The 27,210-nt window shown below is 34.1% G+C and overlaps 2 protein-coding genes across 7 annotated transcripts in view; one reads left to right on the top strand and one right to left on the bottom strand.

Annotated features, from left to right (window-relative positions):
• The window catches only part of LOC135122547 (protein eyes shut), an 89,198-nt gene that overhangs the window by 54,037 nt on the left and 7,951 nt on the right, over nt 1–27,210 (bottom strand). The window contains exons 2-4 of the mRNA XM_064046792.1: nt 19,292–19,843; nt 17,261–19,236; nt 16,929–17,146 (exon numbers count right to left, since the gene is read on the bottom strand). The gene's annotated coding sequence lies outside the window, so the exon portion shown is untranslated. The remainder of the gene's footprint in view (nt 1–16,928; nt 17,147–17,260; nt 19,237–19,291; nt 19,844–27,210) is intronic.
• Nucleotides 2,216–26,343, top strand: LOC135122548 (protein ECT2). Of its 6 annotated transcripts, none has more exons than XR_010279409.1 (12): nt 2,216–2,508; nt 2,696–3,042; nt 9,244–9,456; nt 9,512–9,655; nt 13,654–14,379; nt 14,788–14,922; nt 14,980–15,324; nt 21,131–21,524; nt 21,687–22,273; nt 22,324–22,581; nt 22,837–22,915; nt 25,935–26,021. XR_010279409.1 is itself a non-coding variant. In XM_064046795.1 (12 exons), exons 2-12 carry the CDS (start codon nt 2,436–2,438, stop codon nt 26,049–26,051), a joined length of 3,339 nt encoding a protein of 1,112 aa, XP_063902865.1. In that variant the 5' UTR covers nt 2,217–2,344; nt 2,407–2,435; the 3' UTR covers nt 26,052–26,343. The 6 variants fall into 6 exon arrangements, 5 of the variants coding, with proteins under 5 accessions (XP_063902865.1, XP_063902864.1, XP_063902867.1 ...); XM_064046795.1 differs by lacking the exon at nt 22,837–22,915 and having other exon boundaries at nt 2,217–2,344; nt 2,407–2,508; nt 25,935–26,343; XM_064046794.1 differs by lacking the exon at nt 22,837–22,915 and having other exon boundaries at nt 2,217–2,344; nt 2,395–2,508; nt 25,935–26,343.

Genomic DNA, 27,210 nt, shown 5'->3' with positions numbered 1-27,210 from the left:
CCTTTCTTTTCATTTCAATTTCACAAACTCTAAGACTCTTCCCTAAACTGCCGTACCGACAACATCAAAATAAACACGCCAAAACGCAAGTACTGTTTCAATCACCTGATCACTCCACATAGTATTTACCTGGTTTCTTAACAAATTCTGTGGTAAACTCGTTTTAGATTTTAACTCCCTACTTGATTAATCTTTTTCTTTGTGGGGACGAACCAGGTATAATAATTCCAGCAGGTCAGGTAAACGATTCGTAGAGAAAAATAAAACAATATTTTTGAGTATTTGGGTTAAAAGTAATTGTAAAAGTGACTAAATTACTCAAAAAATAATTCGTTGCAATTACTCATTATTCAAATTGAAAAATAATACATTACTTATGGAATTGTAATTGAATTACTTCCAACCACTGCACCCACTGCACCACGGAGACGTACAAACCGTGTTGGGAATGAAACGTTATTATACCTTGCAAATGTTTTTGGGAAAATTTGAACGTTTAGCGAAAAAACTGAAAGTGGATTCGTACAACTACAAGTATATGAGTATATTTTTTGGCGTAACATTCAAATCATTTTAAAATAGCATTCATTGAAATGACGTCATCAAATTGTTGGTGGGGAAGAGTAGCCAAATTTTGGTTATTTCTAATATCCATATTTAATTCTAATATTGTTCTGTTTTGCTTAGAATGAAGACTGCATTTCTTGTGAAGTCCCAAGAAATTCCGCCTCAATGGTGAAATGAAGTAGATCATCATTTGTGTGATACGCCTACTAAAAAGAATCACGTCGCACTAGAAAGCCAAGGGGTATGTCTTTAATGTGAAGTTTGCGGAATAATTGAGACAATTTCTAGTGACTTGGAAAAAAAACATTTCAATCTGCTTGCAGTTTCCGTTTGCGTTTTTATTGGCAATGGTTATGCACGAATAAATGAGCTTTTCTTTTCTATGGACGTACGATTCATGGTTCCTGACACTTTCTAGAAGCATCATCAAACAATATCTCCTAGGGGAAAACTCTTGGGAAGCAGGGTAGAAGCTGGGAGGGAAGAGGCTCAATTAGCAATAGAATGTGGTGATATCAGTGAAAATGGAAGAGCGATGATTGCTATAATAGCAGACCGTGCGTAGAGTAAGATATTCTACCGTACAAACTATAACATCTTCAAATGTTGCTTCAATTTTTTGAATAAAACGAAACAAAATAAAAAAATCAGGGATACACAATAAATATTGGACAATTTGTGATAGGTCAATAAAATGACCATTTGAAAAAAAAAACGCATACACATTTTTAAAACATGTTATAAAAATTATAAGGCCAAGAAACGATAATAATAATCAATTACCTACACATAATGCACAGCGTTACAACACAAGGGATTTTTTCAGTTTAAAACAACGAATGCATGTGATGGTTTGATTAGTACATATTTAGCAAATGAATGAAGCGGATTTTTTAGCCTTTAATTTTTTAGAAGACTCAATGTCCGTTGCCTTTAGAGTTCGGCAACCAACAATTTTAATAGGCCGGTTGTAATAGCGGCAATAAGCAAAGCACCGGTGTGATCAGGTTGCGTAGTAAATACTTTTAAGAAACACACCAAAAAAGGCAACAATAGGTGAAAATCTGGCTATTCGAATTCGAATGAATTTCATGGAGTATTTTTTTTCACTTTTATTGCACATTTCATTTTGCTAAAATTTGTTAGCATTCTGTACTTCGATAGTGAAAGGAAGGCAGAAAATAACATACGCTTTTAACAATCAGGAACACACTGTTGCAAATCATCCCGTAAAAATTTGCTCTAAATGCCACTTATCTCTGCGAAAAAACGAAATACACAATATATTCACATTTTCTCTGAACCTGACCTATCAAAAAATGGAACTACGTCTCTAATAATAGGAACCGTAGCCATAAAAATAAACTCTGTGGCTATTTTCCTCTGAACTTCCAACAACTGGGTAAATTTATTTGGATGACGGTTTTTTGCCGCGTACGATGACTCACTTCTGTGAACGGTTGTACGTAAATTTGAATGACCGCCGATATGTCTGTATTATTCTTCACATGAACCCGTTTTGTTTAATTATCACACATTGAAAAGATATAAAAATGACGTAAAACGATCGTGAAGACTGTTAAACTTGTGGTAGAATTTGATAGTAATTTTGTACCTGACGAATTCTGACGAACGGCAGCAACCAATCAGAAAGCTTCATTTGACTTTGAAGTTTTGCTACGGAATGGATGGTGGATTTTTCGTTCCAAACAAAGTAAAACCGCCCAAAAATGTGCATGAGGTAGTTCAAAGTTTAAAAGTGTGGCTATTTTAAAAAGTGCGAACGTGATTTAGTGCTAAATTATTGTTTTATTGTGAATATTTTAGTGTCTTTTGTAGTGATGTTGTAACCAAAAAGTCGCTTCAAAATGGACGCACGCATTCAGCCCCAAAGCTCAATTTGTAGTGATTCGAATGGGGAGGAAAATTCGGGAAATGATGGTAAGGCTTCCGAAGACCATTTAGCCGTGCTACCTGTACATTCAAAAACAAAATTTCTCTTTGGAATTTGTTAGGTTATGTTGACTTTAAGCAAGGTTAAATAACACAACCTTTCTTTCAAATAAACACGAGTGCTGATGTAAGACATCAGTTTACCAGTAAGTAACATTATTCTATTTGTATATAGCTGCCTCAGTAACAAGCAATCGAAGAATATGTTTGGTGGGAAATCTGGCAGAAAATGTTGCACTTCGAACTGTAGCAGAATCATTTCGTGTGCCGGTTGTGAGTTCAGGAGATGGAAAAGACTGTATCCAAGAAGATTGTTATGGCACAATTTTTGTGTTAGAACAATTTGACGGAGATGTATATAGTTGTTTATGTAAACAAAAACAGTCCCTTTTGGGTCCCGTGGCTCTTCAGCAGTTGGCCAATAAAAATGAATCACTTCCTGACAATACTAGACCACTTTTTAATCTATCCATGACGGGTGTTGTGGTGTGTTTTACCGGATTCCGGGACAAAAATGATCTGGTAAGCAGTAGGTTTTTATTTAGTGTCTGTGATGATCTTTTAATTGTTGTTTCTGTCCCATTTATAATGCATTTGTTATGACTTGTGACTCTGGAGATTACAACTTTCACCAAAACAGTGAACAACGAGGAAAATAAAATTTCGTGGCATATTAATAATTGAACTAATAACATTCACCTGAATTTTCGTCTAAATTCCCAATTAAAAAATACAGGTACATTTTTTCCATTTTCAAGTTGTGGTAATTTATATTTTTATTTTCTCCTAAATGCAATATTACTTTTTTCATTTTTTTTTTTCACATTTAATGTGAGTTACTATTCGTATGTTAGTCACTTGCGCGCCGCGGTTAGTTTAACCCATGTGCCAGATTTAGTCTTCAAAAAGGTCATATAATACTTGCACGCAAATAGGGGATTATGAGGGTTGTCATTACCTACAGGTATCGCGGATAAGAAGTCTTAGTAAGATGTTAGTAGTGTGGCGACCTATGTGTTGCCGAAAGATCGTACTTTCGTGCTATTTGGGGGAACCAACCAGTGGATAGAAACAGCTACTTTCCGAACAAAAGCCCCGCCGGACGCGGAATTACACCTGTCTGCACTGGTGTCGCCACTTTCGGGGATAACGGCCGCATTTCTCTAAATTTTTGCAAAGTGATTAATCACACCGATAAGAAGTCTCTTACTTCGTTCCATAAGTCTAGCAGTACAGGGATAAAAAGATCAGCAGATCTGCATTTTAAAAGTTTCTCTACTGTTTTATTTTTTGTGAGATGGTAGAAAATTTAAGAGCAATAAAAATATTTTCAGCTCTTATTGCATACTCGCTGATTAATAAATAAATAAGTACATGCGTAATTGTGTGAAAGTTAAATTATTTCTCTGAGAACCTATTTATTTTTTTCTGACCGTTGCGCGCAACTGACCCGTACCTCTCGCATGGCAGCAGAAGATTTTGAAATGTAATATAAACCATGTTTAGGATTCCATAATATGGGATATTTCTCATACTGATCGATTAATTCTAAACATTTCTTTCTATTCTATTCAGTTAATTCACTAATTTTTGATTGCGCGTTTGGCTCGTTCGGACTAAAATGTTCAGTTCAGGACCCACCTTCAGGTAGTTTGCGCGCAACTGTCCGGTGGGATTAGAACCTCCTGCAGATTTTTCTGACCCACCGTGGCACGCACCTGGTCTATGCCCATGTATACAATAGACAAGTAACAGACGTATTTTGATTAATATATAGATGTTGAAATTCATATACCGGCTGTCTGAAAAATGGCGGATTAACTCTCCGCTACGCTCTTAACAATCAACTGGTGAGTCTGGGAAAAATAGTAAAAAAATTCCTCCTCACCTTTTTGGTGGAGTTATAATGACTTGAAAATTGGTTCTTTTGCTATGGTTAATAAATAAACAACACATTCATTATCACAATAACTAGTAATAACACTTTTAGTTAGTATTTCTCTCGCCCATGACCATGTTTAATTCCCATTTCAGTTAGAATACACAAAGATATGGCTGTGTTGTTTTTGTAATAATTTGATAAAATTCCATTGGACAACAATGTTTACCTGATATAAAGCGAAGGTGGATTTCAGTCACCATCGTTTCTAGGAAACCAGAAAGTAAGTCGGAGCTATTCACGCATTAGGTGTGTGCAATGTTGCCAATTTTACTTTTATAAAATTACGTTTTTTTCGTAATCTACATCATAAAGAATTTTTTTGAGACTTTCGAAACCCCCGTATATAACGTAGTGAAGAGTTAATCCGCCATTTTCCAGACACGCGGTATATACAGGATTATTCAGCTAAGATGACCCATTTGTGTTTTTAAAATAGGCAACCCATAATACCGATTCCACTTGAGCCTGGATTACAAAAAATGTTTCAAAACTGAATTGTATCAAAGTTTGCTTATAAGTGTATAGAAACGTCAGTGTCAGTGGTATTTCCTTTTAGCACACGATATTAGTAATTTATGTATTACTATAAATTTCCAGACCTAATGATGAAACTTCATCCTTACGGTAGCACTTGTAGACTTACGCGACACATTTATTTGTTGGCAATGCAAAAGTCTTTATGCATAGCCATATAAAAATAAAATCTTTATTGAAGTCTTGCAGTTTAATATCTCTACTTTGTGATTCTTCAAAAATATATTAGAAATATTGGAAGATTTTATTTGTTATCTAAGTGTTAATCATGTGAAGCTGGTACCATTAAATTGTGTGTCTTCAATAAAGCAGATGACACGATCATATTAAAATATAGGCGCGATTTTATGTATTAAGTCAGTGCGAACTTCACTTAACACAAAGAAAATGGTGTTATTTTTTTGCTTTTCGCTTAATTAATTAAAGGAATGATGATCTTTGCAAGAAAGATATGGAAATATATTTGGAAAAATTGTACTCCTATTTAAAAGTTATGCTCCCTATGCAGAAGTTTTGATACTATTATCTGAATTGGACTGTTGGATCTGGGTTTTCCGTGGTTGGACTGAACACTCCCAGGAGTTATTGCTTGTCGGTGGAGTCGAAATGAGCAGCTTCGTATTATATGAAAAAAAGATTTAAAAATAAAAAATACGAGTTTGCTTTATCATTATAAAATTTCTATGGAAAGTGTCTAACGTAATACATATTTGGGATCAGCAGTAGCTATAGCTGTTGAAAGAAGTTGGGTAGTATCGTAAAAAAACTCCAGGTATACACTATGTGTAGATCACACCCCCCTCCATCTGCTTACTTTATAGCAGTGACTTAAAATGGGTCTGTTCTTTTACTAATTTACCTCCCCCCATAAATCAAAAGGATTATTGACGAAGTTACTTTGCCTACATTTATATACAAAAATGCCCTATTTAAGTTTGGCTTTTCAATAATTCAAAAGTAGATAGTTTAACAAAAAGAAAAGAATATTTTCGGGAAGAAAAATTGGTTTTTCTTTTTTTTATTATTTTTATTATTATTATTTAAACGAAAACCTTTAATAAAACAAGTATGTACATATGTTGCGAAAGTCTTCAAGTACAGTAGCGTTTTGCCGTATTTTGACACATTTTCAACCTCACGTTTGAGGCTTGTGGATTGTTAATACATTTTCAGAATGTAATATCTCTGTTAGTAACAGACTTATTGTCCTGAAATTTTAAATATCACATCTCCACACCTTTTACTATATAACGCAGGGGCGGTTAAAAAACAGTTTACTTTTTTTTTTATTTGGCGAAATTTGTATTTTAAAAATAAAAATCTCAATTATTAATTGAAATTTTGGAACGGGGTTTTCACCACTGTTTTCAGCCTACAAAACTCAATGGGACGTATCCTTTCTTTGTTAGACAAACAGACAAAAATTAACAAACGTCTCTAAATGTTAATTAAAGGAAAAGAATATGGACCAATAAATTTTATAAACATTGTTGATATATTTTTTTGTCGGAAATAAGATATAATGAAAAGAGTTTCTGCGGAAGAACCGTCTAGATTCCCTCTCAACTATCATCTCATTCCCGACAAAAAAAGTCGACAATGTTTTTCATAAAATTGTAGAGGTTTGTAAGCTGAAAAGAGTGGTGAAAACTGAGTTCCAACATTTCCATTAATAATTGAGATTTTGATTTTAAATTATACGTGATGTAAAAATTTCACCACAATAAAAAAAGATGATAGTAAACTGTTTTTAAAATTATATTATGAAAGATGTGGACATGTTATATTTAAAATTTCATAACAATAAGTTTGTTAATATATTCTGACAATATATATTGACAATCCATGAGCACCAAAAATGAGGATTCCTCTTAAATGATATTCATCATCAAGTGACTCGTGGTTAATACGCTCAGGTATGGCTGGATATAATTGAAAGCAGTTTTGCCAAAGTTCTGTACCAAACTTATTTACTTTCTCTGTAATTAAATACAACCCGTGAACTCATTTTTAGAAAAGCATATATTGTCTTTTTTAGGCTTTTCCTTGACAATTTCATCGACCACATTCGAATTTAGCAAGTCCAGGTCATTAATAACCTTTATTAATTCTCTTTTCGTAGCGTTTGTCTTAGATTTTTTATGTTATTTTTACTCATAAAAATTAACATATCCTTCCGTATTTCAAGAATTCTACCTAGCTTTGTCGGTAGCTATAACAGAATTTGGATCCAAATTTGGAAACCAACTTTCACATAATATTATGGTAGCCTGTCGAAGATTTGCACATATTTTTCGCTGAAAGCAAAATAATAATTTTTCCACGAGACATGACACATTTAAAGAACATTTTGAAGACCCGTCCATGAATTCTCTTCTAATTACGTCATGGCTGTCGTTCCAAGTTTCATCTAAAGTGTATTATGTTACGATTTTATGGTGCAAGTTTCTTGGTTTGTGAGACAAATTCATGACGAAAATTCTTAAATATCTTCTAAAATGTTCATCTGAATAATTTATGCCAAAACCTTTTTCACGGAGTTTTTGAAGCAAATTATTTGTCGTCGGGACGATATTCTGACGATATGATTCCCATATGGTATTTTATTTCTGAGGTTGAATTTTCTTTATTTTTTCGTCTTTACGAACATATTCTTATTTATCTTTACCGATAAATTACTCCCCAGGAATTTCTTTACGATAAATTTCTTCCCACTGAGCACAGTATGCGGATTAATCGGATTAATATACATAATTTTACGATTCCACAATCTGCAGGTAAACACTTTTTGTCGATAACAAGTGCCAGATCATTTGCATACTTTCTCGGCAACGGCTTTAAAATCCGTCTAATCTGTCAATAGTGGACCTCCCTCTAATAAATCAAAAGCATAAATGACGAAATAGGCTGTTACTAAAAAGTTGATAGTTTAACAAAAAATAAAGATTACTCCCCGGTGGGCAATAATATCTTCTACACTGTTACCTTTTTAGTTTAATACACAGTATATGTGTAGTACCTGGAATTTTTCTTTAAATCTATTTCCATTAACACCGTTACATCCACTATTGTTATAATATTTATTGGTCAAAGAATGTTACTTCTGTTTGCTTTCAGCTTATAACTTTATAAGGTTAAATATTCGAATACTAGACAAGCATTGGAATAAGCTGTACTGATGAGACCTAAGGAGGTCGAAACTACAGTCTACAATTTTCAAGGAGTTGTCTAAAATCTTTAGTAAATATTATTATTACATATCATGTATTGTTATTATTGTAGTCGCGGTTAGTTAGACTTTTAAGTGTGGTCCAACACCCTAAAAAAATTGTAAACGTGTGCGCTGTTATGACATTTCTGTTTTTCTTCTCTTCGATTGTATTTACTCTGTTTATATGTATTTACAAGCACTAATTTGCTTTAAACGAAAAGTTATAAGCACGATTTTTCTTTATTTAAAAGGGACACATTTCATTGTTAGGGCTTCAGAATTACTGTTATTGGCACAATATGTTTGTTTGTGTTAATGGTGGATATTCTGACCATAACACTGGTGATGTTGAATATTTATTAAACTTTGTTAGTTTTTGGATACACATTTTGCAGAGTTATGAAAAATAAAACTAATGCAGTTATATTTGGTGTTTAGTAGTTGAGACTTAAACTAACTAACAAATTTGTTGTTAAATTACAAATTCTAAAGTTAATTGAAAATGCATAATAATTTCTATAAAAAATGTATGATACTGTCGTATCGTCGACAGGTATATTCAGCCTGCCCGTAGTATATAAATCTTTTAATTTGATACGTAAAAGTGTTGTTGTATAAAGCTTTTGTTTGATGAGTTATTTTGGCTCTCCTCTGCAATACATTTTTAACCGAATTGAATTTTGTAATGTACCGCTACAGTTGCGTTTCACTTTAAACATAAATACTATAAATTCCCATTTACAAAATTAACTGTTTGCTTTACTTTTTAACAGCTGTTTATACATTCTGTAATGTTAATGTGACACAACTCTTAATAAAATTAGATAAATCTCGACAAAACACGTCATACTTCAAGGTAATAGTGTTGGAAATCTTCAAGAGGCGATTATACTATTGATACAATTTAAAATGACGTCACATTCACTAATAACTGCTGGTGTCACGTTTTGGTTTAGAATATGAATAATCATACAATCAATTTAACTAGGTTTTTCGTATTTTGTACAATTTTTAATCTTATTTTAATTCTGTACAGGCTTCATTAGTGCCATTAATCCACAACATGGGTGGATCCATTAGAAAAAATATTTCACAGAAAGTCACACATCTTATTGCGAATGTGTGCGGTGGTGAAAAATATCGTTATGCAGCCATTTTTAGGGTGCCTGTTATGGACCCGCAATGGGTTTACGCCAGTTGGCAGAAAAGAAACGAAATGAATTTCAGTGCTACTTTAGATGTATTTGTGGTAAATTTTACGATTTTTTTTTTATTATAGTGTATAAAAAAGGATTGATTCTTAGGCGGAGTTCAAGCTGAAACCGTTCCATGGAGCAAAAGTTTGTTTTATAGGATTCGCAGAGGATGAGAAGAAACACATGACTGATATTTTATTATCTAATGGTGGTACCGTTTCCTCATTAGATGATCCACAATGTACTCACGTGGTAAGTTAGTTTTTTATTCTTTTATATTTTGACAAATCTTTAAAATTCCAAAATGCACGTTGGTTAATTTTAAGACGCATTACTGCATCTTGCAATTTTTGCTGTTGTTCATATTCTGGTTTAATTTTTTTTGGAAAGGTATGGATACATGTTAATAAAAGTCTAATCAAGTGGATGAATAAAACAAAAATGACTAGTTTTGCTTTGTTGAAGTTCCTTCATGGTACCATGTTTTGTATCGTTTTTCGGTAGTCAATATGTGCATCACACCATTGTTTAATTTGTATTCATTTTATTTTCGTCAGCCGAATCAGTCTTCGTTAATATTATTTAAAAATACTAGCAAGAACCTTAGGACGGTTAATTAACACAAAAAATATATACATAATTATACTAGTTATACTACTACTTATTTGGCCTTTGGTGATTCCCAAAATGAATCTACTTTTTGTAACTCATTTGGTTTAATGCTGTACAAAAATTCTAAAGAACGGCCTCCCTGTTTCTCTACTACAATACACAGTTATTTAAAATTTGGAGAGATTAATGTATACATATGAATACGTTTATATGGTACTAGTTCAAGTGGTTTACATGTAAGGGGATTGACAGAATAAATCTGTCTAATTTAGTTGGACTGAAAGTCACAGATAAATAAAAGAAGAATAGAAAGTTATGCTTTCTTTGTCAGTTCTACTGCTCTAACTTCCTCCATGTTATTATCTGTCATACTGCTGATTAATGGAATGTAAATCAGTAAAAGACAACATGCCATAAGATGTAATCGTATCAACTTACAAAAATTTGAAAAGTCGGAAGCCGCAAGTGTATTTTTTGTCTGGCAAATCGTATAAATAAACAAGTATATAACATGAAGTTAGACGAAAGTTTAAATATTATTTGCGCATGTGTATCCAAGAGTTTAAGCCACTTGGACTAGCGTGTTTAAGCCGATTCAGTTGAATCCGTTTGCGTTTATAATGATGGGTTTTAAACCGCTTAAATGTGTTTCAGTGACGTAATTTCTTAGATAAAAAGAGGGTATATATAAAAAAAAAAAACAAAGTGACTGTACCATGGGTGCCGGTTTTACCGCAAATGACAATTTTTTTATTTCAAATGAAACGCGGTATGTTTTTCCAGTATTGCAATTTTTTTTATCAGTGAATTAACAACTTGTGATATGTAGTTTGTTTAACAAAAATGCTTTAAATTATTTTCCAAATTCACGCAAACTCAGCTGGCAAATTTACACCAAGTTATTAATTTTGACGTATATTTTTACGTTAAACCTTCTCAATCGGCATATCAAAAATAATTATGTAATACAAATGAGCAACACTTTGTTTCTAATTTGCGGCGGTCTTCTTCCATTTATTGAAAATGATTTGATTTTCCATTATTTTACGCTAGCAGTTTTAGAAATAGTAAATGTAAAATACATGAAATTTAAAAAATCGTGTATTGTTCTCCATCAAATAAAATATTACTTAAGTATTATGTCACTAAATAAAAAGGAAAATATATTGTTTGAAACGTTTAAAAAACATACTCCATCTAGATTTGCAATGTGGTCACTTTATAGTTTTTCTTTACGTAATTGTAAGCTATCGAATTTCAAAATTTTGTTTACTGGAAAAATAAAAATGTTCTCTGTTGAACCGACCTAAAACATATCACATTTTATTTAAAAAAGTTTTTATCATTTCCGAAAAAGCCAGAAATACATAATACTAAAATTAAACTAATTTCATACCACATACTGAGTGTACCACTTCAAATTTCAGATATATGAGAACAATAAGTCAATTGCGACCACCCCATGTAAAATTATTTTGCGCATTAATTCAAACGAGGTTACTACTATGAGGTATAGCTCATCTGCGAAAATAGTGATTTTACGACTTCTACATCAATGTCCTTCATGTCAACGAATAACACAGATTTAGTAGACACAAAATCTCAAACTTCGATAGAAGCTCTTTGTTGTATTGTCCTGGCACGCTTCTCTTCAACAGGACCGGAGTACCCTAAGAGCTGTTTTTACATTTCACAGAATTACTGCGAAAATTACTACTAAGAAAAATAAATTTTGATGGTAAAATAAGTGAGAAATTGCGCAGACGTTTAAAACGTGACCATTTGTTTACCTTTTGTACGTCGACTGGATCTTATGATAATAAAATATTTTCAGGTTCGTCTTCAAAATTTCAAAATATCACTATCACTTACTATGTTAAGCACTGTAGATATAAAGTAACAAGAGTTCTAAATGTGAAATAAAATTGTGTATTTATATGTATATCTATGTTCATCTTAAACATGGCTAATGATCGACTGAGTATTAATTAATTCTTAACGACTGTTTAAGATTTATCAACTACTCTTATTCTATGTTATGTTTGGCTAATCACTTATACAGGGTAATTCAGCTTAAATAACTTACTTACCTCTTTCTTATAGGCACCCCGACATACATTATCTGCATACTTCTTCATTAAAAATTTACAAAATGCCTTCAATACTGGTTTGCTTTTCTTTTTTGAAACGTCACTCACTGTCACATAAACACAAGAGATTTTAAATCATTGGTTATTATTTTCCAAAAACACACAAGCTGTTCAAAGCTTCAATTCTGTTCATAAAAAACATCTCACGCGTTCGTTTCGGGACCAATGGACTGACGTACTTGTCCAATTTGAGGACCCGGGGTGGGCTAGTTAGCATCATGCTTGCCCGCTACACCTTGGGTCGTGGGTTCGATTCCCGCCATGGCTCTGGGTGTAACGTGTATGTCCCGTTCCCCTGTAATTGGGCCTCAGTGCCTGTTGGGGGACGTAATTAATAAAATAAAAAAAAAAATAAATAAAATTCGTTCTTGCAACTGAACTATATTTTTGAACAGTACTTAGGACGGTCCAGTTTATCGGTTTAGGGGTATTAGTTTAAGATGTTCATTGTTCATTGTCAAGTGGAACGTGCATGTGAAAATAGTAAAACTACGATTTTCTTGGATGAGCTATATTAGATCATTTAACAATATGCTCTATTTTATTTGAAAAGAAAATTTGGTGCTATTTCCGAAAAAAACAATGCGAATACTACACTTATATTCACTTTATAGATTTCTTTGTGGTAATTAACCGAGTATTTTCTTCAAAATTAACACCGATAATTTAAATTCTGTTCCATTGAAACATGGTTGAGTTTGAGAATACTAAGTAAGTAACTTAAATTTAAGGCACCTGTATACCATCCACTTTAGGGTTTTTTCATTTGTAAAAACACTTCACATTTTAACACATTGCACATCCAATACCTATCTATTTTTTTATTTCCTGCAGCAATGGCAATAATCGTAACTCATTTTTAAACGAATTTATTTATGTATTCAATTGTCAGTCAAGTTTTAAAGGCAGTGCCATTTTTTATTTTTTTTCAAACAATTCAACCTGTATTGCTAAGATTATTATAATTCTAATATTACATGTACATAACTACCATTTGTCGAGTGACTCATCTATCTATTTATCTATTTATTTATTTATTTGTAGTTCCGGTTTCCTATTAATAATAGCTATTTATATAGCATGCTTGTTTGTACGCAAGATAGTGTCGATTTTCTTAAACCAACAAAAATGTTAAAAAGTAAATACGTAATATACTCGTAATTTCGGTTTTGATTCAACATGTATAAAGACTCCCCGGATTTTTCTGATATGGTACATAAATTCAAGAACTAGAGTTTAAATCAAAATGTGTTCCGACAGTTTGTGTAAATTAGTCGAAAGAATACCTTGTTTGCGAAAAAATGGAATTTTAAAGATTAAGTCAAGTTTTCGCTTATAAATTGAAACCGCATTGTGTCGATTCTCATCGTATCTTTTTGTACTTCAAAACAACTTAAAATTTAAGAAACGCATCACAAATTTGTTCCACGCTTTGACTTGTGTTTAATAAAAACAAAAAAGTGCATAAAGCATGGTCATGGGTTCTAGGTAATGGAACATGCAGAAGTCTACACACTAGAAGCCGCTAGTGCACAGCTTTCTCCCACCGAACCTCAAGCTCCTTCTTTACCTGATCCCCCTGACGATAATTTAAATTACAACGGTTTTCTGGAAACCTTACACGAAAAGTCTCGTGACAATTGCATCGATGATGTGGAAAAATCGCTTAATTTAAGCCCGTCCGAATATTCTTCAAGTACTCGTAAGAGGAAAAATTCGTCAGCTGATCAATCTTCCGTTAAAAGCAAACGCAGGAAAGATAAATGTGCGAGTGAGAAAAAAAGTAAAGTGTCGGGCATTTTTAAAACGCCTTTGAACTATTTTTCAAATCGTCGCCGCACAATCGATGCTTCTAGTTTCAGTGAAACTCTAAACCAGAGTGTCATTTCCAGTTCGGGTGTGTTTAATGTAGAGGCTATTGAAAATTTGAGCATTTTAAGTGACAGTACGTTTAATACCCCAAAGTCGACTAAAAAGCAGAAGAAAAATCTGTTTGTGAGAACGTTCAGCTCATCAAAATTTACACGAACAAAATTGAAGAAATCTAATTTGAATGCTACGCGTTTATCGTTTGACGAACATTCTGACCAGGATGGAAATGAACCGTTGAATGCCAGTTGTTTTCCTAATATTTCCCTGAATCCTGTATCTCATAGTGAGCTTCGCAGTGATTGCACCAAGGATGCTCGTGGACCTTCTGTGCCTACTCTATCGGTACTAACTTCATCACACTCTGTATTAATTTGTTTGTATTTAAAATTTTCAGTTCACGCATGATACGAAAATTTTAAATGCAAACTATAGGAATTGTAGATTTTATTTAACTATTGTGTAGCAAAATTCTATAGTGTAGTTGGTCTCACTAGTCATATTCTAATTTTCTTTCCAAATTGTTAAATGATTTGACTAACTACACTGCACACCATTAAAAATTTACATTTTCTATATTATCATTTCCTTCACTTGGAAGAGAACATGGAAGTGCACGATTTGCCGTCAAAAGTAACTTTCATCCGCTCTTTCAATCACAGTTTCAAGTTCAACTTGGCCTGAATCCATCATCTACAACCCAGCATGCAGCCCAAATATTACTTCTGTAGTTAATCTATGTATACAATTTAGGTTGTTGATGAATCGTCCGTCTCAGAACGACCAGAAACGAGTTCTGCAAAAATTTTCGTCGTCAAAGCTGAGTGGTTTTGGACCTCAGTTCAAAAAGAAACATGTCTGGAGGAAAAAGAGTATCTCTACGACGACGTAAGCTACTTTCGAAATTAGCCCGGTTTGCTTCATTAAAGAGAATATTCTGTTTAGTACGTCGAACAAACGTTTTCTCCTACACGAAGAGAATCGCATGCAGCTACACCCACTAGTGCTAGTAGGCGGAAACGAAAACGTCTGCACGAGGCTGTTTTGTCGTTGACACATCAGCAGTCACCAGGTTTGCATAAAAGAAGATCTTCGGTGAGTGATGCAGGATTGTTGTCAGTGTCTGGTTCTTTCCTAGACTGCACCGCAAGTCCTGACAAGGCGTTAGTAGATGGCACCGAGCCTGCTATCGATACGCCGAGGAAAGGGTCGACTGCCAGGCAGCAGGTCTTCCTGGAGTTGCTTCAGACTGAGTGCAACTATGTGCACATTTTGCATACTATCATGACCGTAAGTTTTTTTTTGTAGTTTTGTTTTTAACTAATCTTTTTGCAATTTTAACAAATATGAGGGTTATTCACGATAGAGGTTGATGCCAATACGCTTCTGTGTAGTATAGTAGTAAACATGTCACAACTTGATTGTGTTGTGGTGTTTGTCTAGAATTAATCGTTTGGTTTTATAGGCAACCAACGAGGTCACATTTTTTTATTAACTTTCAAAGTTTCTGCAGCTTAATTTCTGCCTGCAAGCGGTTTCTTAACTATTACGCCCGTTTGCACCAAACACGGTTAAATTTTTTATTTGTTCCTCACTTGTAAATATCAATTTACCAAGTCAATAATGTATTCAACATGAAAATGTCACTTAACTGGCTAGCCAGTAAAATTTTTACAGCCCTGCTCGTGATCAAACAGCCATGTATTTTAAACTGTTATAAGTTGAAATGACATCCAAAGTTGATGCAGGCAAATTTTCACTCACAATTGTTGCTTCCTCAGTAATATAGCTTGCGCCACACTCATTTCAATACATCTAAAACGATAAATCGAAAAATCTAAATGACAGAACTAGACAACACAATAAGTGCTATGATAAATGCCATGCTGATGTGCATTTCCAAGGCAATACGTGTAAAGCTCATACGATGTTTCTTCAAACATTGGACCTTCTAGAGTTTTTAATGGTTTATAATAGTTATATTCAAGTAAGAAACAAATAAAATATTGAACAATACACGCAAGGTAAGGGGTTTTTACTGGCTCCAGAAGGTGCCTTCGGCTCACCAATCGTATCCTTCTGTCCGCCAGTAAAAACCCTTTTACCATGCTAGCAATGTTAAATACTTACCTTGCGTGTATTGTTCAATACAATAAATGACATATTCATATTCATGTGTCGTAGTCGGCTTCGGCGTCGTACGGGAGTTACTGGGGCCGGTGACGCTTCGACGAATTCGTGGAACTCGGTGAATTGGGAGACATCTAACAGTGGTTTCTAACTGGTGGGTCGTTTTTGGGTTTCACAGTGACTTGGTAAATTGATGTTTACAAGTGAGGAACAAATAAAATACTATAACCGTGATTAAGCTTGTAATTGTCTTGCACTGGCGCTCTAATAAAGGTGAAGTTAATCAGGCCGGCTACGGTCTGTGTGGTGAGGGTTAACAATTAGATGCGCAGTACACAGTACGCAAAACGAACTGTGGATCAGCTCCATCAACTGATTTATTTATTTCATGGTGATCTTTTGTGGTATTTGCAGGCGATATTTGAGTTGAGTAAATAAGACAAGGACAAGATATTACTAAGTGTACACTGATTCACTAATGCTACCAACCTAATTTATCACAAATTATTACATAAAGACTGTTTAACTGAAGTACGACGCAAACTAGACGAAATTTAATCATGGTTACCAGTTAATCACGGTTAGCTAATCAAGATTAAAAATACAAACGGGCATTACGGTATGAAAAAGTAGGTTTCCTATTTCCGTTTTTCTGTCGTCTGTTCGCGATTATATTAGACAGTTTAGGTGAGTTTAAAATGTCATGTGGGCGGTAAAACGCTAATCAAAATTTGTCTGTCATTCCGGGGTTGGGGCTGTGTTACCTGTGGCAAACTTCTCGATGAGGGGTCGGTCGGGAATCGCGGTTCTCTGCGTGATTCGTTCAAAGCAAATGGGGCTGCGTCACCTAATGCAGTCGTCTCGTGGCGTGGGTTGGAATTGCGTGATTCGGCGCAAATGCGTTAGTGACCAATTCGGGGTAGCCCTATTGAACTTAATCGGGTGAAGCGGCGTGGAATACGTTGGCCCTGTCAGGCACAATCTAGAGAGCGATTTGGAGTTGTCAGCTCTAGCCTAGCGGAACTCCCAAGTCAAAAGGTTGTGTCAAACCAGCTAAGCGCAACACTGCCGTTTTTCTGCGGGAGATGGCCCTTACCTAGCGGGGATCTCTTCTTCTCTGAACCGTGGTAGGGGCGACAGCCAATAGGTGCTTGAGGGTGGTTCTTTTAGAGGTGACTAAAGGGTACTAGCGAGCGCTCCAGTTAATAGAGCGCGTACGCTACAACCTCCCCCTTAGAACCATTGAAGCATCTCGCTATGGGACCTATACTTAAGTTTTCCGCGGTCGGCTTCGGCGTCGTACGGAAGTTACTGGGGCCGGGGGCGCTTCGACGAATCCGTGGAACTCTGTGAATTGAGAGACATCTATCAGTGGTTTCTAACTGGTGGGTCGTTTTTGGGTTTGGCATTGCTGTTTTCCCCTAGTGTGCCAGCTTTACATTCTACAGCTGTGTTTTACAGCAATTTTGTAAATAATGTTTAGCTGAACTTGAAAATTTGAGTTGAGTTCAATGGTGACGTAAAAACATGAGTTAAAAAAATTAGATTCCCATATCTTGTTTCAGAAAAAATGACGGCAAAATTTATGCTAATTTTGAAAATATGTATATTAAAATCGTACGATAGAAAACGGGAGACGACAGACAAACGGGATGAGGAAACCTGCTTATTCGTTTTCATAATTAGACGTTCGTCAAAGTAACTTACCACATTAGTTCTCAATGAAACTAATTTCGTTCACTAGAAAGGTGTTTATTGTTCTAATATTAGATAAAATAATTTCAAAAATACTATGTTTCAAATGGTGTGTAGAAAATATACATGTTGATCCTTGTTCCATTTTTAGTACATACAAGTATTATGTAAATAAATAAACACTAAAATGCACCTGGCCTCCTTCACATGTCCTACTGTTTATTCAAAAACCACCACCTGTTGAATTAGTTGGTACCAAATAAAACTCCTTAGCTAGTACAGAAAACATCAAATTTGAAATTTCATGACAAAAATGTCAAAATAAAATATATAAATAAAAACCATGATCATCCCAACCCCAATTTTTTTGACAGCAGCAAAAATCTCCCTAGGCAATGTTCATTGATTGGAATTTTTAGATGTGTTTTCAATTACTACTTCCGCTAAAATTAGCACACCACCTCTAAAAATTTTTAAAACATTGGTCGATTTCTCATTACACCTCACTATGACTAACTTTCTGTCCAAAACAAAGTCAGTAATCATGAAGAGAATGGTCCCAATAAAATCGAAAGTTTGAAATCCACAGCTCGCTCCTGAAAATGTTTATAAATAACTAGTTTAGAAAAACTCCAAACTTTTTCGTCTACATAGTTTTCTAAAAAGCCACAAACAGAATGTTCTTCTAAAACCCCTCATCGGGGTCACTGATGCCCCCACCTATGCTACTACTAAATACCTGATATACCGACAAAACTTCTTCAGTGCTATCGACTTCAATCGCTTTGTCCAATGTTTGTGCATAGAATTTGTCAATGGATCCCAAATTTACCCTGGTCGGCTTCGATGTCACCTCTTTATTTGTCAAAATTCCTGTTACTGATTTGTACCCATATTCATCAAATTGTATCTCGGTTGTAAACCTAACATTATGGCTGATTTAAGTAGTAGAAAAATGCCCACATAGTGACCACTGATCAGTCAGTTTCTATTAACAAGTATCAGATACAGTTAAGGCTCCCCTCTTTTCTCAGTCGTTGCAAATCATGTCATGGAATCGCTTGAACAATTTGCATTATTTTTTCAAATGACCTCATGGCAAGAATAAAGTTGGATTTGCTTGAATCATCTTTAACAGTTAAAACCCTAAAACCAAATTCGTCATGGAAATCAAAAACAATGGGTCTGATGTGTTAATAGTTAGTAGTTTACCCAAAGGTCATCTGTTTAATTCTGTTTATCGAAAAGCGACACATATAAATTATCTTCATGTTGATACTTACCACTATCCGACCCAAACGTTTTCTGTCATAAATTCTCTGCTTCGCAGCGTTGTCAATTTAAATTTGAGAACCTTCATTCTGAGTTGAATGATCTCTAGCAAAATATTCCCAATAATGGCGACAACTTAAGTGACACCCGAACTACATACCTTTCAATGTTACAGAAATTCGCATTCACGATAGCCAAATAATGCCTAAGGTCCATAGATTAGTAAGGTCCGCATATGTCCTCTCCGGCCGGCCGCCATTTTTTAGGACGTTAGCCCTATCGTGACGCCATCAAACTGGCTGTTTGTAATTTTTTGTCGAATTGTTATGGCACGTTTCACACTACACTTCACCCGGAATTTTATTAATATAAAACCCTTGGCAGGTAAAAAAGCAGTCAAAAAATAATACACAAACACAAAAAACTCCGTCATACGTCACGTCGAGTCCGACTCTGACGCTATCAGAGATGGTATCACCAGTTTACTACTATGCGCAGACCTTACTAAACTTAGGGACCTTGATTGAGGCCTTTCTTCTCCCGCCACCACTTCGACCACTTTCCTTCCATACATTCGCAGTGATCCTCCTGTGTAGTCAGTAATGGGGTCTCGAAAATTAACTATTATTTCTTTTTTTGGCACATTGTTGAGACAAGTAGCTGTTTGTAGTAGTTGTGAAAGAGCACTTTATTGAAATTTCAGGGCATCATTCTGAAATTTAAAAAATCTAAACTGTCAAATGAAATAATTACCAAATACTTTACCACTGTGCAAGCATATGATCGAAAAAAAAATTCTGTCGTAAGCCATGAAATGCCAAGAACATTGTTTTATAAATTTTATGGCATACTAGAGTAGCTTTTTCTCTCAATCACAAAATGGTATTTAGATCAGCATTAAGATAGAGTTTTCAGACATCTTTTTAAACTTATTAGTATTGTTATGATTGAAAGGTAGAAGTCTTATTCTGAAGTTTCAATAGAGTGGTTACAAAACTTCATGAACCGCGATCGGCACGTAGGCGTAGAGTTCGGGTATATTTTTTAAAACATGTTTCTGATATAATTCTATCCCGCAAACATTGTTTTAGAGAGAAACCGACAGTGGTTACTAATTATTTTACTATTTGTTTACATATTGAGTTGAGAATAAAGCAAGACAGACGCTTTTGCAAATACACGGAAGCAACGCTAAATGTCGAAAAGCAAAATACGGTATGCGAGCGTTTTCAAGACTGTCTAAAGTACAGGCTCTACTTGTTCTGGAAAGGGTTTGAACGAATTTGAGTTTGTGCGCAGCTCAAAGTTACGGTGTATGACATTTTAAAACCACTTTAACACTGGAAAATTTGCATACGGTAAACGAACAAAATTTGCATGTTCACTTTTATAACCACTTTGTACAATTCGATGCTATCTCTAAAAACAGCTTTTTGTTTTAATTCAGTTCATATTAATATTCACAGATCTTTATGTTCGTAAATGTGTTTCATTATCATTAAGATTACCTAATATTGTTAATATTTTCATCTGTTTTTACCCAACTCTAGTTACAAAAATAACACATTCTAAAAGTACTAGGCGACTTTTTGTAACATTAATACTCTTCGATTTCTTATTTTGACAAAAAACATTTTTAACTTTCCAACTTTTGTATAATGTAATTCGTAGCTTTGGAGTTGTACGCATTGTATTTTTTATTTTTGAAAAATTTTGATTGCATTGTTTATAAAAACCTGTACCACCATTAAAAAAAAAACTCACGGTGTCATACATCAAAACTATTAAAAAAACTGACTTACCTGGCGTTTTTGTAATAAAATTTGGGCGGGCTTCGGTTTTAGCAGCTTTCTTAGCAATTCATGAGTGCACTAATTAATTTATTTCATCTCAATTCAGTTTAAAATATCACGAATAATCACAATAATTATATTTTGATAATTCATGATGCTTTGATATTGTGTTGTACTAACACTACTAACGCCCACATTATCCACAGATGTTTAAAAAGCATTTAGAAGAAATGCCAGAAGAGGAAGCGTTGATTAACAACACGGAACTTAATTTAATATTTGGCAAAGTTCCCGCCATATATGAAACACATGTGCGAATGCGCGATGAGTTTCGGTGTTTGGCTTCGTCTTGGTCAGAAGATTACACCATAGGCAGTATAATTCAAAAATACTCGAAAGATTTACTGAAAGCATATCCACCCTATATCAATTACTTTGAAGAGGTAAAGGAAGTATTGACCAAATGTGACAACAACAAACCAAGATTTCACGCATTCTTGAAGGCATGTCAAACAAAACCAGAATGCGGCCGACAAAGTTTGCAGGAATTAATGATACGTCCTGTGCAACGGTTAGGAAGTATTTGTCTGCTGTTAGCAAGTAAGTTTTTAGTGATTTAAATGTATTACTTAATCCTTGCTAGTTTCTTTCTTTCTTTTTTAATTAACGAACAGATGGATAGAATGTAAGTTGTGAGTGTTGTGTCGTGTTACAAATTAATATCAAATTGACACAATGTTTACTGTTATTTATGCTTTTCAGATCTTTTGAAAAACACACCAAAGTCGAATCCAGATCATATAGAACTGTCACGAGCCCTAGATGCTTTAAAGGAGGGCATGGATTCGATTAATGAAGACAAGAGGAAGGCAGAAGCACAAGTTGCACTGTTTAACATGTTTAATGACATTGATAATTGTCCGCCTGATATTGTTTGTTCACATCGCAAGTTTATAGCGAAGGCGGAAGTAATTCAGGTATCAACAACGGAAGGACTGTCAAGCAAAGGAAACTCTTTGATTCTCTTCCTCTTCTCTGATCTGGTGGAAGTGTGTAAAAAGAAGTCGAAGGCTTTTAATAATCCAAAAAGCCCCAGTGGCGTGAACACGCTGCAGAGGCCAAAATTTTACAAACACGTCAAATTACTACCGTTAAATACTATTAAAAAAGTAATAGACATCAAAGAAACGGAACAGTGCCAAAAGGTATTTTGTTTAGTTTGTCGAAATAACGACGAACTAAAAGAACGGGTTTATTCGTTTGCGATGCCTGATGAAGAATCTGACAAAACAGGGTTCTTACGAACCTTAACTAAACAGATGGCGAATAATGCATGTACACCGGATGCTGTAAGTCGTTTTAGTTATTTTTTTTTATCAAATTAACATATTGTTTGTAGGATAAGTTCTTAGCTTCTCTAGAATCTCACCAGTTGGACATCGATTTGTCAGATATGAACAAAGGCACTTTAACAAAAGCATTTAAGTTTGCTACTCGCACAAAGTTAAAAGTGGGTCGTGCTTTCTCTTTTAATAAAACACCTTCCAAGTTGAAACGTGCAGTTTCCTCCATGATGTCCCCATTTGGTAGCTCAAATAATCTTACCCCGTCGTCAGAGCTAGCTCAAATGAGGCTAGCTAGTTATAATAATATAAGTGTAAGTATAAAATGTCAAATTGCTAATGCAACACAGGTTATGGTCTTGTCTGTAGTTCTTTTGTCCTATTCTGTAGTATTTAATGGCATTTTCGTGTAATTTTGCATTGTTGTAAGTTTCAAAATTAACCGTTTTAGCAAATAACTTAAAGGATGCTTTGTGCGCTTAGTATTTCGGAACAGCACGTGGTGCACTTTTTCTTTGCTGCACGTGATTATAGAATTATATTTACGGTAATATTTGTGTATTTTTTAGTTTCTAGGTTTAAAGTTCTAATTTTGTTCAGTTAAGAAAATTTAAGAGAGGATAATAATTTACTCGGCATTTTTTAAAGGTATGTTGTTATTTTCTTACCCATATTAGTAAATGATGGTGATAATTAACATTGCAAAATTATGTAGAAAATAAGCAAAAGGTGGTGTATCTTAAAAATGTAAGATATACTGCTCACTATAAAAAACCCGACTTCCCATATATTTGCCAGCGGCATTAAAAAATACGACTCGTTTTGACCGAATTTTAAATGACGATTTTTGCACAAAAATGTTTATTTAGATATCTGTTGTTTCTAAAGTAATAAAAAAATTCAAAAACCCAAAAGTTGTGAAACTTCCTATGTTGAAGTTTCGCTTTGAAATGAATTGTAAATATTTTTTTATTTGTTTCACCAATGTGGTATCAATTATTTTTATATAATTTGTAATTCTAGCCACTTGCATTTTGTATTATTCGAAGTAAACATTAAGATGTGTTTACCACAATCTGGAAATTTGACTGGATGAATTCGTCATCGATTAATTTCATGTTTAAATTAAGCAAACCTCACAAAAAAAAAAACAATGCAAAGTAAAGCAAATTAATATTTTCGAGGTAATTAAAGAGTGCCGTTTTTGGTCAAATTACTACATGCGAGATTTCGTCGTCCTCGTATCAAGTAATAATGATAATAATTACTATTATCCAGCAGCAAGTATTCTTATAACTAGGTACTGGATAATTTTTAACAGAAATCTGTTAACATTTTAGCGGTATACCAGGACGGGTGTTCGAAAACAAATGAGTGTTAAACATTAATTTTTCAAATCATGGTCTATTTAAAACGATTTAACTGGACGTGTCATACAATGCTACACTACAAAAAATAAAACGGTACGGTTCAAACATACGGTATACACGACAGAGTAATCTTACAATTACTTGGTGTTTTAAGAACTTACAATTGTATATTTTGGTATTTTATTTATGTACTTTTTAAACGAGCGCAAATTTAAGCGGAATAACCCATATGTATTATTTTAGAAGCGGAAATTTCCAGGCAAGACTTCGATAATTGTGGGTACTAAGACAAAGCAATTATATGCATTGGTTAGATTAACAAAACAACTTTGGAAATCCTAGAAATTTTTTGTATGCTTTCGGAGATTGTACAAACTTAAATGTCTTTATAGTTTCTATCACAGTCTTGTTTAGTAATGCCTACTTAAAATACCATACAAAAATGCTTTTTTTTAATAAAAGAAGTAAACAAAAGCTTGTCCATGTAAAAATGGACCACAAACTTCTTTTACTGCACCGAAACTAATACAAAATCACGGTGGTAGAAAAAAAAGATCAAAATTATTACCATAACAATTTACGTTTTTACTTATAGGCAGAATAAACAACTTGTACTATACAGAGACTTACCCAGTTAACTCTGTAAGTAACACCTAAACTTAAATCATGAAATATGAAAATTGAGTGGGGGAGCCCTCCAATATGTGAGGATTTATTTATTTTATTTATTTTAAATGAATAATTTTTCGACAATTATCCTGAAAAGTCAAATTCTATAAACATGTCTTTATACAACTGTTGCGTAGAAAGAGTGCATGTTTACGAAAATAGAAAACTTTTAAGAAATTAAGTTGGGATGTGTTCGAGTATATCACTACATATATGTATTAATAATAAGTTGGATACCAAACCACAAAACAATATTCAAGTCAAAAGCGAATAAAAGCGTTAAAAAAAGTATGAGTGGTAAATTTCCATGGAATTGTTTAGTATTTTTTATTAAAAAACAAGCAGCTTAAAAACTGCACAGATTTCACTTACATGAATGTTAAACGTGAGATTAGAATTTAGATGGACCCGTAGATCATAGGTAGATATATACCGTGAGGTTTTTTTTTCTCTGAACATAGGATAATTCGTGGATGTTGGGCTGCATATTCATCCTCCAATGGATTGACTGAACATAAGATTCGTAATAATTGTAGGAGTAGGCCATATCAACGATGACATTTGCGTTAAAATTTTTGACGAAATTATTTTAAAAAGGTCAACGTAAATTTTCTGTTCTTTAAACTTGTTACCACTTATTGTAATACCTTAACATGAAAACAGTGCCAAATATCAATGGCGATATATTTGACATAACCTAAATTTCGATCAGATTTTATGTTCAGTTTTTAAAAATTCAAGTCAATCCATTACAAGCAGGTATGCAACCAACTTAACATTAATTATCCTATGTTTAGAGAAAAAAAAAATTTTGACGGTACATATATATTTCTAGGGGTTCATTCGGTATTTAGTGTATAAAATGAATTGGTTCTATCTAGGGACACTAATTCTATCTATTCAGAAAACGTGGATTTGCATTTACATATTTGTATTGGGATGCGTGTGATACGAATTACTCCAACTATAGAGAGTATATTAATATCTTCTCTAATGTACCTATCTATAATATCAGAAGATATTAATTAATATACGATTAGGGACACGGAATTTCAAACGACAACCAACTTTCTGACATTTCAAAACATTGTAGTCTTATACCTTATTGTCATTATGATTGACAGGTCGTTTGAAATTCCGTGTCCCAAACTGTATCTTCTTCAAGAATTGAACAGTTCTCAAGCATAGCTATTTTTCTAAATATTTTGAGATCGTCTACATAGGGTACAATATTGAGAAGATACTCTATTAACAACATCATTAATAAATTTTGACAAAAGAAAAAGGCCCAAAGTCGAACCAGGGGTACCCCACTTACAGAAGACAAATGTAATGATTTAAAACTTTGACATGCAACAAAATTGTCTATTGCCTAGATACGAGTACGATTAAAATAATGAACTAATAGATCTGCAATTTTTAAATGATTGGGGTGTTACACTACTTGAGCAAAAGCGTTAGAAAGATGAGTGAAAATCGTATCATCAATTTATGAATGTAAATAAGTTCGTAATTGTAGATAAAAAAAAATCTAAGAAACGTAGTACTTAATATTTTGTATATTTGGTGTACGTATGTTTTGAAAATAGAGAAGTTAATGAATCGTTAACGCTACTTTTGCTTTCCAGGAATTAGGAAATGCCGAAAATGCTTCCGAATCTCCTCCTACCGCTCCAATGTCAGTACAGCCAACTCGAAAAATGAAGACAGCCTCTTTAACTGTAAATGCTATGAAGCGAATGTAATGTTAAACGTTTTACTTTTTTAATATATTTTATTCAGTCAGATATATTTGTACATAAGTTTAATATAATGATCAACATGTCGAAATGTTTTATTTCAGTATCCCAAGATATGTGATTACACTTTTATTTACGTAGTTTTATCAATTCTAAATTTTATAAATTTGCATTATGTACATCTCATTCAGGAGTATTTGTATTATATTTATTGAAACAAGTTTGTAATGTATGATTGTAAGAAGTGGTAATCCACTTTGTAAGTGATACTGTTAAAAAATAAAAATATTTTACTGTATTTGCGTTTACCTTTGTGTGAACCTTAATCCAAGATTAAAAACCACAAAGATGGCAACGTACGCGGAAAGTACGAGTAGCAGTACTGGCGTAGCTGTTGTATTGATGATTTCAAATGTATGTGACGTAACTTAACAAATAAACAAATGCCTAAAACATTTAATGATACTATAGGAGTCTCTGACACACTTGGAATTTTACAAACTTTTCAAATAAACCTGCATTTTAATATTAGACAGGTTTTTTATTCTATGAACCTACCCGATATAGATACATCTCTAGGAACAATGACTGCGATAATATAGCCTCTATTGCTCTATGTCTACCTCAGATTCTAGCAGAGGAGGCCGCAGCGACAAATGAGACTCTGGCGGAAACAGACTGACGCCTTCAATTCGTAAACAATCCAGTACCACATATTTCTGTTGTAAGTGATAGGCGCGAGGACGAGAACGGGTACGAGGAACACACCGAGGTGGTAAACACCAGCAAGGAGATATCTGTATTCCGTCTACTGTGGAATTAATAGGCTCAATGCCAAGTGTGAGTTGACACGGACTCCCATGAAGTGGGCGTCGGACCGAGACGTGTTAAACGTCTGGACTTTCAAACTGGAAAAGCTTCGCCTTGGAAGATTCTGAGTTAGCCTTACCCTAAAGAGAGGCGAGAGGACATGGTGACCCTTTTGGAAGCTCTTTCGGCACACTAAGGGAGATACCACCATCAAGAAAGTTTTCACTACCCACTCGAATCTAACGAGTTGATTAACAGCGGAGGACGGCACTTGTCCGAAGCGACACCTCGAAGAAGTAAATATTGGTAAATCTTTCCCATTGCCTCTTACCCTTGTACGCTATGGGTTACTCAT

Source organism: Zophobas morio, unplaced genomic scaffold (assembly GCF_036711695.1).
Source record: "Zophobas morio isolate AGI-343-1 ecotype UQ-CSIRO unplaced genomic scaffold, CSIRO_AGI_Zmor_V1 ptg000005l, whole genome shotgun sequence".
NCBI lineage: Eukaryota > Metazoa > Arthropoda > Insecta > Coleoptera > Tenebrionidae > Zophobas > Zophobas morio.
Note: the sequence above shows the minus strand (reverse complement) of the source record. Positions and strands in the feature narration are given on the sequence as shown.